General features: G+C 42.4%; 1 protein-coding gene across 1 annotated transcript in view; it reads left to right on the forward strand.

Moving 5' to 3' along the window:
- STYXL1 (serine/threonine/tyrosine interacting like 1) overlaps window positions 1-12,622 on the forward strand; it is a 70,168-nt gene that overhangs the window by 7,559 nt on the left and 49,987 nt on the right. The window contains exon 2 of the mRNA XM_008698537.2: window positions 2,281-2,384. Coding sequence (XP_008696759.2) covers window positions 2,282-2,384 — 103 coding nt within the window. The 5' untranslated portion in view covers window position 2,281. The remainder of the gene's footprint in view (window positions 1-2,280; window positions 2,385-12,622) is intronic.

The following is a 12,622-nucleotide window of genomic DNA, read 5'->3' on the forward strand; positions in this document are numbered from 1 at the left end:
TTGGCTGTGTTAGATTTGAGATGCCCAGGGGCGCCTGGGTGGCACAGCGGTTGGGTGTCTGCCTTCGGCTCAGGGCGTGATCCCAGCATTGTGGGATCGAGCCCCACATCAGGCTCCTCTGCTGGGAGCCTGCTTCTTCCTCTCCCACTCCCCCTGCTTGTGTTCCCTCTCTCGCTGGCTGTCTCTCTGTGTCAAATAAATAAATAAAATCTTAAAAAAAAAAAAAAAGATTTGAGATGCCCATGAGGCATCCACATGGAGTCCAGATCAGTGGAGAGATCAGGCAGGGGCTACGATTTGGGACTCACTGGTGTACAAATGGTATTCAGATCCCTTAGACTCTAGATCTTAGAGTGGAGGTTCTCCTGTAGCAGTGACTTGCCCCCTTCTTCCAGGGGACATTTGGCAACATTTGGAAACACTTTTGGTGGTTACACCTGGGTGGGGGGAGGTTTGCTGTGGGGTGAAGGCCAGAGAAGGTGCTAAACACCCTGCTATGCCCCTCACAGCCCAGAATTATCTGGCCCCCACATGCTAGTGGTGCTGAGGTGGAGAGCCCTGTCCCAGAGAGAGTGTAGACAGAAGGCAAGAGCCGACAGCCCCAGGACTTACTTAATGTGAGGAGGTAAAGCCTCCCACACAGAAGACTGATTAGCAACGATCAGAGAGGTAGGAGGGAAGCCTGGAGAGTGAAGTGTCCTGGAAGTAGAGAGTGTTGGGAAGGAGGGGTGCTAAACTGGGCTAAAGGCAGACAGAATCCATCCTTCAAGCTCCGAGAGAAGCGACAAATGGCTTAGGCAAGAGGCACATCGTTGATGACCTTCACAAGAGCAATTCCTGTTGGTTTGATGGGTTAGAAGCTCCAGGGGAGAAGGTGGCATTTCCTCCCTGATCAGAATGTCTCCTGTGTGTGCTTTCATTCATCCACACACAACGGGGAGGTTCTATTATCCTGGCTTTACAGAAGTGGCGCTATTACTATCACCCCCATTTTATAGAGGTAGAAACTGAGGCATAGAGAAGCTAATTACTCCCCACAGTCAGGCAGCCCACAGTAACTGGCACAGCCCGGAGAGTTTGGAGGTGAGGAACTGGAGGCAGTGGGAAGTGTCTCTGTAAAGGAGAACAGAGACGGGTACAGAGGATGTTTGCCTGCTGATAGAAATGATCCATGTGGAGGCTGAAATTGACCATGTTGGAGGGGAGGCTGAGAACCAAAGTCCGAGTTTGTGAGAAGGATCCTGGGGCCCGTGTTGGGGGGTTGACCTTTCCCAGGAGCATTATACTGGTAACCCTAACTGTTTTGAGTAAGATTATCCCTAGAATCAACTTCTCTCCCATGTGTTGTCTCCCCCGCCCCGCTGGCCTCCAGAGGCCTGCTGGGCAGCTCTCTGTAGCCCCCACCCCTGCTAAAAGGTAGCCTCCCTGTAGAAAGCTGCTGCATGGGCCCAGCCCTTCCCGCTCTGTGTCCTTGGGGCACCAGAGGCCGGATGTGCTCAGGAACCAGTGTAGCAAGTAAGGGCCGCCCTACAGTCAGGAGCCAGAGCCCAGGCTGGCTGGGCAGTTCTATTAACACATATCAGTGATTTTCCACCCAAGTTTGACTGCCTCCATCCTTATCCTAAGCCTACAAGTCCCCTCCCCAGAGTCTTTGCTCATCACTCCCTCCCTGTGGTCACTGCACCAGCCTCCCTTAGGTTCTCTCAAGTACTGAATGTTCTTGCCTTCTTCACCCTCTCTCCCTTCTCTACCTGGCTAAGTCTTGCATAGCCTCCTGATTCGGGAGGCTTATCTAGAGAGGGCTGTCTGAGGGGTGACTGTTAACAGCCCCAACTAGATGAGGCCCTCCCATTGGCTCATCTTCAACACTGGTTGCTGACTCTTTGGTGGCACTGTTCCCGTGTATAATGTGTTTTTTGGTGCGGTGTCTGTATTCCGTGCTAGGCTGTAAGCTTCATGAGTGTAGGTCTGGTTTACCAGTTGTTTCCAGGGCCTGGCCTACAGTAGGTGCTCGCTAATTATTCGCTGAACGAGGAAATGAATGGCTGACTATATCATAGCCTATTTGGTATTTCTCCAGCTCTCATACATGCTGTGTTCAACACCTTATTCTCCTCGACGCACGTTTTAGTACAGATTCTTGAAGGGTGGCTGATCACCTGCATGATTACTTTCATCTTGTTTGAAGGTGTGTAAAGGAGTTTAGTCCAGTATGTTTGTCCATTCGTCTAAAATAGAAAGAGGCACTAAAGCCTGTGCGTTATTGATTCTTCCCGGTAGGATGGCTGGTTTGGTTTTGTGTGAACCAACAGAGCTTTACAACATCTTGAATCAGGTCACAAAACTATCCCGACTGGCTGAACCCAACTATCTCTGCTTATTGGGTAAGTGCTTTAAAAGACTGTGTTGTGTTCAGCGTCCTTCAAATGCTATTTTATGTGAATCAACAAACTTATGGGAACTGGGGAGTAAATGATTTTAGAAAACTGTTAGACTCCTTTGACACAGCTTAAAATACTGCTACTAATTGTCACTTGACTTGGAAATAACTCCAGGTTAAACCTAGAAGTTCTCGAAGACTTGTGTTCTTGTTTAGTGAAACATTTTGAACATCTAACAAATACATAGTGAGACTTAACAAATGCCCATGTACCCACGGCTCAGATTTAACATAATAAGTGTTACACATAGGTGTACCCCTCTTTTGTACCCCCATCCCAATCCCATTGCTTCTCCTCCCCAAAGATGACAGCTTCTGTATTTTTTTTTTACATTTTTACTATAAATGCAGGCATCCCCAAATAATGTGAGGTTTAAACATTTACACGAATTGTACCATAATGTACAATGATTCTGCAACTCGCTTTTTCTTGAAATTCTTGAGATTCCGCCAAGTCTGAATGTGAAGATCTGTTTTAACCGTTAGGGTAGTAGCCATTCCTAATCAGTTGTGGTGTGTTGCTTGCACTGTGTTCCTGTTATGAACAGTGCCGCACTGAAGACCCTTGACCTCTTATTTACATGCAAGAGTTTCTTCAGGTTATCTACCTAGAAATGGAATTGCCAAGCTGCAAATTCCGCTTCATTACATTGTCACATTGCCCTCCAAAAGATTGCATCAGTCTGCATTCCCATCATGGGTGTAAGAAACACACCTACCAATACCTGATTTTGTCAGCCTTTAACATTTTTGCAATCTGATTAGCGTGAACTTGTATTATAATGTTTGGTCCCCCAATTTAAAAAATTGTGATAAAATACACATAAAATGTACCATCTTAACCACTTTAAACGTACAGTTCAGTGGTGTTAAATATGTTCATAATGTTATACTGCCTGATGTGCACCACTTTCCATCTCCCTAACTCTGCCTCTTGTAAACTCTAAGATGAACTCTATACCCATTAAATACTAACTGCCCTTCCTCTCATCCCTTAATCCTCTGGAAACCCCCATTCTCCTTTCTGTCTCTATGATTTTGACCACTGTAGGTCATGTAAGTGTAATCATACAGTATTTGTCTTTTGGCTTATTTCACTGAGCACCATCATTTCCTTAAGGTTCATCATGTTGTAGCATATTGCAGAATTTTCCTCTTTAAGGCTGAATAATATTCCATTGTATAGATATACCAATTTTGCTTTATTTCTAAATGGATAGGTATCCATTTATTTATCTGCAGACATTTGGGTTTTTTCCACATCTTAGCTGTTGGGAATGATGACGCTATGATCACGGGTGTACACATATCTCTGAGACCCTGCTTTTATTTATTTATTTTGGGTATATAAACCAGAAATGAAATTGCAGGATCATACGGTTATTCTATTGGTAATTTTTTGAGGGGCTGCCATATTGTTTTCCATGGCAGCTGTGCCCTTTTACGTGAGCACAAGGGTTCACAAGTTTCCAATTTCTCCACATCATTGTCAACACTTGTTGTTTTCTGGTTTTTTTTGGGGGGGGATAGTAATCATTCTATTAGGGAGGTAGTATCACATTATACTTTTGATTTGCATTTCCCTAACGATTAGTGATGTTGAGCCCATCTTTTCATGTACTTCTTAGCCATTTGTGTATTTTTGGAGAAATAACCAAGTCCTTTGCCCATTTTTGAATCAGTGTTTTTTTTTTTAACTCTTGAGTTTTAGGCATTACCTACATATTCTGGGTATTAATCCCTTATTGAGATTTAATTGTCATGAAGTTCACTTTGTCTTTTTTTTTTTTTTTCCTTTTGTTGCCCATGCCTTTGATGTCCTATCCAGGAAATCATTGCCAAATCCAATGTCATGAAGATTTTGCCCTTTGTTTTCTTCAAGTTTATACTTTTAGGTCTTACATTTCGGACTTTGATCCATTTTGAGTTAGTTTGTGTATGTGGTGTTAGATAAAGGTCCAGCTTCATTCTTTTGCATGTGGATATCCAGTTTTCCAGCACCATTTGTTGAAAAGACTGTCCCATTCTCAGTCTTTCGATATGTGGTTTTATTATGTTGAGGTAGTTTTTTATTCCTAGTTCGTCACATGTCTTAAATGAGAGTGTACAGAATTTTGTCAAATGCTTTTTCTCATCACTTGGGATGATCATATAGTTTCTTTCCTTCATTCTGTTGATGTGGCATATTCCATTGACTTTTGGGTGTGTTGAACCATCCTTACATTCCAGGAATAAATCTCATTTGGTCATGGTGTATAATCCTTTTCATATGTGGCTGAATTCTGTTAGTATTTTTCGGAGGATCTTGCACCAGTGTTCATACTGGTCTGTAGTTTCGTTTTTCTTGTAGTGTCTTTTGCTTTGGTATCAGGGTAATGTTGGCTTCATAGTATGAATTAGAAAGTATTCTTTCCTCTTCAATTTTTTGGAAAAGTGAGAAGTATTTTTTAAGATTTTATTTATTTGACAGAGAGAGAGAGGGTATGAGTGGGGGAGAGGCAGAAGGAGGAGAGGGACAAGCTGACTCCCCATTGAGTGGGGAGCCCTATGCAGGGCTCAATCCCAGGACCCTGCGATTGTGACCTGAGCCAGAGTCTGATGCTTAACTGACTGAGCCACCCAGGTGCCCCAGAAAAGTGAGACGTACTGTGATTAGTTCTTCTTTACATATTTGGTGGGAACTTACCAGTGAATCCATCTGGTCCAGGGCTGATTTTTTTTTATATTAAATCAATTATATTTTAATAAACGTGAAGTATTTGTCTATGAGAATGAATAGATCTCTAAGTCAGGAATTTCAAAAGGCTTGTCACCTCTTCCAAGACAATAAATGATACACTGAATTCTAAAGTGTTATATTGGTAAGGAGTGATGGATGAGATCTTTCCTGAGATTAGCTTTTGGTTAGTTTGGGAAAGACCCTTTCGGGGTGGCAGACTGTGGAGGGTACAGATCAGGGAAAAGCTTCCTCACATATACTGTACCTGGCTTATCATTCTGCTTTGGGTCACCTCTGCCAGTAGGAGAAGATATGTTAATTATAATAATATGGAATATACTTTAAACCCTTCTCTATGAATACACACCCTGTAGAGATTCAGCTTTATAATTAGAGTGGTCTATGTGAGGCTTTTCTTTGTCAGGAGATTTTTGATTATTGATCCAGTCTTCTTACTGGTTATAGGTCTACTCAGATTTTTTCTTTGTGATTTGGTCTTGGTAGGGGTGTGTTTCTAGAAATCTGTCCCTTTTATCTAGGTTATCTAATTTGTTGGTACATAATTGTTCATAGTTCTCTCTTACAACCTTTTTTATTTCTGTAGAATCAAGAGTAATGTCCCTACTTTCATTTCTTACTTCAGTAATTTGGATCTTCTCTCTCTCTCTCTCTCTCTTTTTTTTCCTTAGTCTATCTAGCTAAAGGTTTGTCAATTTTGTTTATCTTTTCAAAGAACCAACTTTTGGCTTCATTGATTGTGTGTGTGTGTGTGTGTGTGTGTGTGAACATCCATGGAGCACATGTGATAAGGTCTATGGGGTTTAGAAAGATTTTTTTAAGTAGGCTCCATGCCCAACATGGGGCTTTAACTCAACCCTGAGATCAGGTTGGATGCTCTGACTGAGCCAACCAGGTGCCCCAGAGATCTAAGCTGGTTTAAATTAGTATCTGGACTCCTATGCAAAACAGTTCCCAAAGTTAAAGACCATATGATTATAGAAATTTAAAAAAAGATAAATAAAATGGCCCTTCTTAGATCAGGGCAAAACATCAAGTCCTGTTCTTTTTTTTTTTTTTTGAAGATTTATTTATTTATTGAGACAAGAGAGAGAAAGAGAGATAATGAGTGAGAAGGGCAGAGCGAGAGAGAATCTTAGACTCTGTGCTCCAAGCCCTCGTGTGGGGCTCGATCTCACGACCCTGAAATCATGACCTGAACCAAAATCAAGAGTCGGATACTTAACCAACTGAACCACCCAGGCGCCCCATCAGTCCACTGCTTGATAAGAAGCTATAACCCGGTTGTCTGCCTTAACAGCGTGCGGCAAATCCAGTCATGCGGCAAGGAAACAGTTTACTTGAGAACAGCCAACCGAGGAGACAGGAGGACAGCTCTGAAGAAAAAAAAAACGTTAAAATGTCTTAATCTATATATTGAATCTATATTTACATTAGTTAAGATCCATTTGTAAGACTACCCAGAATTAGGCTTATATTCTAGTATTTCAAGTTTATTACTAGTTACTAAACCTCAGTTTACAAGTAATGTGTTCATTTTTTCAGATCTTCCCCCTAGTTTTGTTGAGAAGTAATTGACACACATCGCTCTATGAGTTTAAGACGCACAGCATGATGGTTTGATTTGCATATATTGTGAAATCACAACAGGTTTAGTTAACCTCGTCATCTCCTATAGGTACAATAAAAAGAAAAGGAAATCTCCTTCTGATAGGAACTCTCAGGACTCACTCCCAAGAACGTTCACGCAGGGGCGCCTGGCTCGCTCAGTTGGTAGAACGTGAGACTCTTGATCTTGGGGTTGGGTGTAGAGATTAAAAACAGTCTTTAAAAAAACAAAACAAAACACTTTCCCACATATCCTACGGCAGTGTTAGCTACAGTCCATGTTGTACATTATAACATGTTCATTTTTTTGTTCCTTTATCAAGAGGGAAAATTCTAGCTTCAACCTTGTCTAGTCACGGGAAAACTAAGAAAAATGATTCCAACACTTCCACACAACATCACATATGTCAAATGGAAGAACTCCCAACTGGACCAGATACCCACATTACTAAGATATTTTCATTGACATAATTTTTTTTTTTTAAAGAAAGAGCCATTGTGAGACCACACATGTTGGAGAGCGAGCGAGTGGGGGTGGGGGGAGAGGGAGAGAGAGAATCTCAAGCGGACTCTATACCTAGCATGGAGCCCAATGCGGGCCTCGATCTCGTGACCTGAGATCTCGTGACCTGAGATGAAATAAGAGTTGGACGCTCAATCAACTGAGCCGCCCAGTGCCCCTCATTGACATGATTTTTAATAATTACAAATACATAGCTTTAGTTTCAGAACGTAACATAGGCCTGACAATCAAGCCTTCTTTCTGGAGGAAAGGTCTTAGGTCCCACTCAATCTCCAGTAAAATATTTTCACAGAGTGCAGGATTTTTACACCCTTCTTAAAATATAAGGTATCCCCCAATCAACACCAGGATAGTTACAATTCATTTGAGGCCTCACCTGTAGAAAGAGGCTGTCATGGGACAACCAGGACACCCACTCGTTTGTGGACATCCTTGAGAAAGCTCGATTTTTTTTTTTTAAATAAGGGGTTTTAGTTGCCTTCATATTTTTTGGTTTTTTGGTCTTAAAAACTAGAAATGAGTCAAGTTCTCCATAAGACAATTCCTCCTTTTCTTTGGCAATATGAAAGAGTCCATCAAAACCTGTTCTTCTAACTGATTCCCAAACTCCCATCTGGGGTTAAGATGAATCTTTTTATAAAAGGTAACTTTCATAACATGTACCCACGAACATTAAAACTAGTTGTTAGATTTAATTGGTCTTATAATTTAAGATTTATTTATTATTATTTTTAAGATTTTATTTATTTGGGGGTGCCTGGGTGGCACAGCGGTTAAGCGTCTGCCTTCGGCTCAGGGCGTGATCCTGACGTTATGGGATCGAGCCCCACATCAGGCTCCTCCGTTAGGAGCCTGCTTCTTCCTCTCCCACTCCCCCTGCTTGTGTTCCCTCTCTCGCTGGCTGTCTCTCTCTCTGTCAAATAAATTAAAAAAAAAAGATTTTATTTATTTGACACAGAGAGAGCTAGAGAGAGAGAGGGAGCGCGAGCACGCATGCACGCGAGCTGGGGGAGCAGCAGGCTCCCTGCTGAGCAAGGAGCCCGATGCGGGGCTTGATCCCAGGACTCTGGGATCATGACCTGAGCCAAAGGCAGATGCTTAACCAACTGAGCCACCCAGGCGCCCCAAGATTTATTTATTTTTTTTATGATTTTTTAAAAAGTAATCTCCATATTCAACATGGGGCTCGAACTCACAACCCTAGGATCAAGAGTCACATGCTCTACCAACTGAGCCGGCCAGGTGCCCCATAGTTTAAGTTTTAAAATGTAAACATTTGTAATTTGACCTTCTTGTTGACAATGATTGTCAGAGCTTGGAATTCAGCGTCATTCACTGTTTCCCATTTATGCCCCCAAAACACATCATCACACAACTTCCTCCTCGCATCTTGAGAGGATCTTCTTTAAATCTTTGGCTCCCAGGCAATTCCAGGTTTTGTATCTTTTAACTGAAATTTAACTCTCAGATTAACATTTTAATTCAGATTAACATTTTAACTCTCTCCTTACCTCTTAACAAACTCCACTCTCAGATTTTTTTAAAAAATTTTATTTGACAAGGAGAGAGTGAGCAAGAGCGCATGCGCGCACAAACAGGGGGAGTAGCAAGGGGAGTAGCAAGGGGAGAGGGAGAAGCAGGCTGTCTGCTGAGCAGGGGGCCCAACGTGGGGCTCAATCCCAGGACCCTGGGATCATGACCCAAGCCGAAGGCAGACGCTTAACCGACTGAGCCAGCCAGGGGCCCAATCAGATTTTTTCATCAATGCTTTTCTTGATCTTTCATATTGTACTGCCAAAATCTGAAACATGCCTCAGAGAGCTCATCCGGTAAAAGAAATGAAATATAAAAGTGAGTATTTTAGAAGAACCCAGGAGGTCAGAGTGGTTCAAGATTCCCTCTTAGGACCATAGTTTATATTTTACTGCAATGTGTAATGATAATCAGCAAGAATTGCCAAAAATCCTACATTGGGTGCTTTCATACTCTGCAGTGACTGGCTAGAGAAGCTACAGAAAAGTTTGGGAGTCCATACCCTTTTTCATGCAAATGCCCCCATCCTATGGGGATATGGATAAAGACCATTCCTTCGAGGCCTCGCCTGTAGAAGGCCGCTGTCATGGGACATCCCTGAGAAAGCATGATTTTGTAACGATTTAATTTTTTTAAGTCCTCTCCACACCCAACATGGGGCTCGAACCCACAACCCTGAGATCAAGAGTTGCACGTTCCACTGAATGAGCCAGCCAGGTGCCCCAAGTGTGAATTTTTAATCCAGGTTATACTTGAGTTTCACTAGCCTTTTTCTTTTCTTCTTTTTTAAAGATTTTATTTATTTATTTGACGAAGAGAGAGACAGCCAGCGAGAGAGGGAACACAAGCAGGGGGAGTGGGAGAGGAAGAAGCATGCTCCCAGCGGAAGAGCCTGATGTGGGGCTTGATCCCAGGACCCTGGGATCATGCCCTGAGCTGAAGGCAGACGCTTACCGACTGAGCCACCCAGACGCCCCTCACTAGCCTTTTTTTTATTATATTTATAGGAAGTTGCAGCTGGTCAGCCAATAATCCTACCACCTCTCTTACCCGGAGTTTGTTCTGAAGCTAACTAGGGCTTTGGAATCTCACAAGTGATAATCTGTATCATTTGAAAGAATGATCATGCCTCCTCCCTCCAGCTTTGCAGTTTCCAAATAGCACTTAAGAGTTTTTTATTCAGCTGAGTAGCTGTGTATGGACAACTACCACCTACGAAGAAAGGGTTTTCTTAAATACATGATTTAACACTATCATTTAACACACCATTGGGATGTAGATGTACTAAAATAGGCCAGAAAAAAATTACCGATGGTTGGTATTGAGATACAAATCCATTCAATATAGAGCCTAGTTGTTGATCTGTTGCAAAATCAAAACTGAGGGCTGTGAATTGACTATATCCATTCGAAATAAATAACCTATGAAATACAGATTTTGGCACAGGTAGGAGATGGGAAAATCCAAAGCAATGGATTGAACCTTCGTGTTTTATTTGCTCACAAACTTGTACACACTAATATTCTACAAAATAAACTATTGCAGCAAAGAGAACTGCCCTTTTGATTTTTTCTTGATTTCGTTGTTGACCCATTAGCATGCTGTCTGAAAACTGCCTTTTTGCAAAGAAGCCTAAAAGTGGCCTTCCAAATATTCATATATAGGCCTAAAGTATTACTGTTCAACATAAATGTTATTTCTAGAAAAAACTTAACTGCAGAGGTTAGAATGACGTGTGACAGCCTCAGGCACCAAAGCACCAAGTCAAAAAAAAAATCAAAATCACTGTTTTTATGACAATATATACAAATAAATATTGATCAAACCTCAGGAAGTAAATACCTGGATCGACACATGTCAATAGTTGGGAGACTTTTGTTCAGTTGAAATGTCTTATCTCTTAAAAAAAATTGAAGTGGTAACATACAAAGCAGGCAAATTCTTCAAGTAATTTGCTGGTAAGTATGCCAGTTTTTATAGAGCTGAACAAGGAATGAAAATAAGATGAAACAGGAGGATAGACATGGGGCGGAGGGGGGAACCGGCCAGCTGTAGCTGGACAGATAATTCTATGCCATTCTGTCCTGCTCATTTCAATTAAATGGGTGAGCTAACAGATGAGGTGTCTGCTGACTTAGGTGTCTAACTCCCCTGGATTTGCTAAAACTCCTGCGACAATCAATAGGGCACACATATGAAGTCTTAAGGAAAAGAGTACCACTTAAAAATCAGCTCTGGACACCAACTAAACCAATCTTTAAAATGTTTTTATTATCCACTATCAGTGTGAATGAATATAAACTGTAATCGGTCGTCGATATTAAGAACTCTAGCCTTGTCCAAAGTTTAATGACCTCCGGGGGCGCCTGGCTGGCTCAGTCAGAGGAGCGATTGACTCTTGATCTTGGGCGTGAGTTCAAGCCCCACCTCGGGTGTAGAAGAAAATTTAATTACTTCTGCCCATTATCTTGTTCCTTCCAGAAAGTTTTCTATTAACCAAATGGTGATTGAAGTAATCTTCACCATTAGCCAAATGGTGATTTGCTGTAATCTTTTATTTATTTTTTTTCCTGCAAGAAGGAGCGCACAAGATTTCAACTAAGTATTTCTCGGCCACTTTGTGAAAGTTTCTTGCATTTTTTTCTACTAGTTTCTTGGGGAATCAGCCAAGTCCCACTCAGCATAGAGTCATTGCTGCCCTGACATGTTGTCACTGAGGTCACTTCCATCACAACTGTGATTCCCTCCATCTCTTCACCAACTTCCCGAGACTCATCTGTTGTCATGGTAATAGGAGGTGATGCCAGGGCAGTTTTGGGCGCTGCTTCCCCTTTTCCTATCAGTGGGGGAAGAAGCAGTGGCGAAATGTGGTTTTCCCACGGCTGGTTCTTTTCCAGGGAGAGTCCCCGTTGTGTCCTGATGGGTGCCCATTTCCACTTCACAGAGCCTGGTGTCAGCCTGACATTTACCATCTGAACTTTCTGCTCTTGTTCAAAGGATGAAACACTGTAGATTCCTCCTCCATACTAGTAGTTGCAAGACCAGCGAGACTGCCTCTTCCCATCCTACTTTCTGAACGGGGTCCACTGTTTCCTTCCCTGCCGAGAGTAATTTTTGGCTTCTTGACTCCTTTTGAGTTTTCCTTTAGCAGCAGTGGTGATGGTGGGAAGAGATCCTGTACTTTCCTTTAGATCCATTCCTCATGTTGGACTTTCCCTTTTTTAGGATCTTTTCAGGAAGGAGACTTTTTGGGAATTGGCTCCTCGTGGAGTGGAAGCTCCAAGGGAGGAGATAGTCCCCTCCCATGGGGGGTGTGTGTGGGGACAGGCCCCTCCCATGGGGGGCGGGGGGAGACAGGCCCCTCCTGAACAGGCTTGCTGCTTGTTTTCTCTTTTTTTTTTTTTTTTTAAAGATTTTATTTATTTATTTGACAGAGATAGAGACAGCCAGCGAGAGAGGGAACACAAGCAGGAAGAGCGGGAGAGGAAGAAGCAGGCTCATAGCGGAGGAGCCTGATGTGGGGCTCGATCCCAGAACGCCGGGATCACGCCCTGAGCCGAAGGCGGACGCTTAACCGCTGTGCCACCCAGGCGCCCCTGCTTGTTTTCTCTTGATTCATGTTTGAGCATTTTCATCTTCGTGCTTTTTTCATGCAGGTATTTTGCTTTTTACTCTCTTCCATTTTGCTGTCACCTTTTGGCACTTACTATTTTAAAATTTCCTGTTTACTTTTTCTTTCTTTCTTTCTTTCTTTCTTTCTTTCTTTCTTTCTTTCTTTCTT

This window comes from Ursus maritimus, unplaced genomic scaffold, assembly GCF_017311325.1.
Source record: "Ursus maritimus isolate PB19 unplaced genomic scaffold, ASM1731132v1 scaffold_2, whole genome shotgun sequence".
NCBI lineage: Eukaryota > Metazoa > Chordata > Mammalia > Carnivora > Ursidae > Ursus > Ursus maritimus.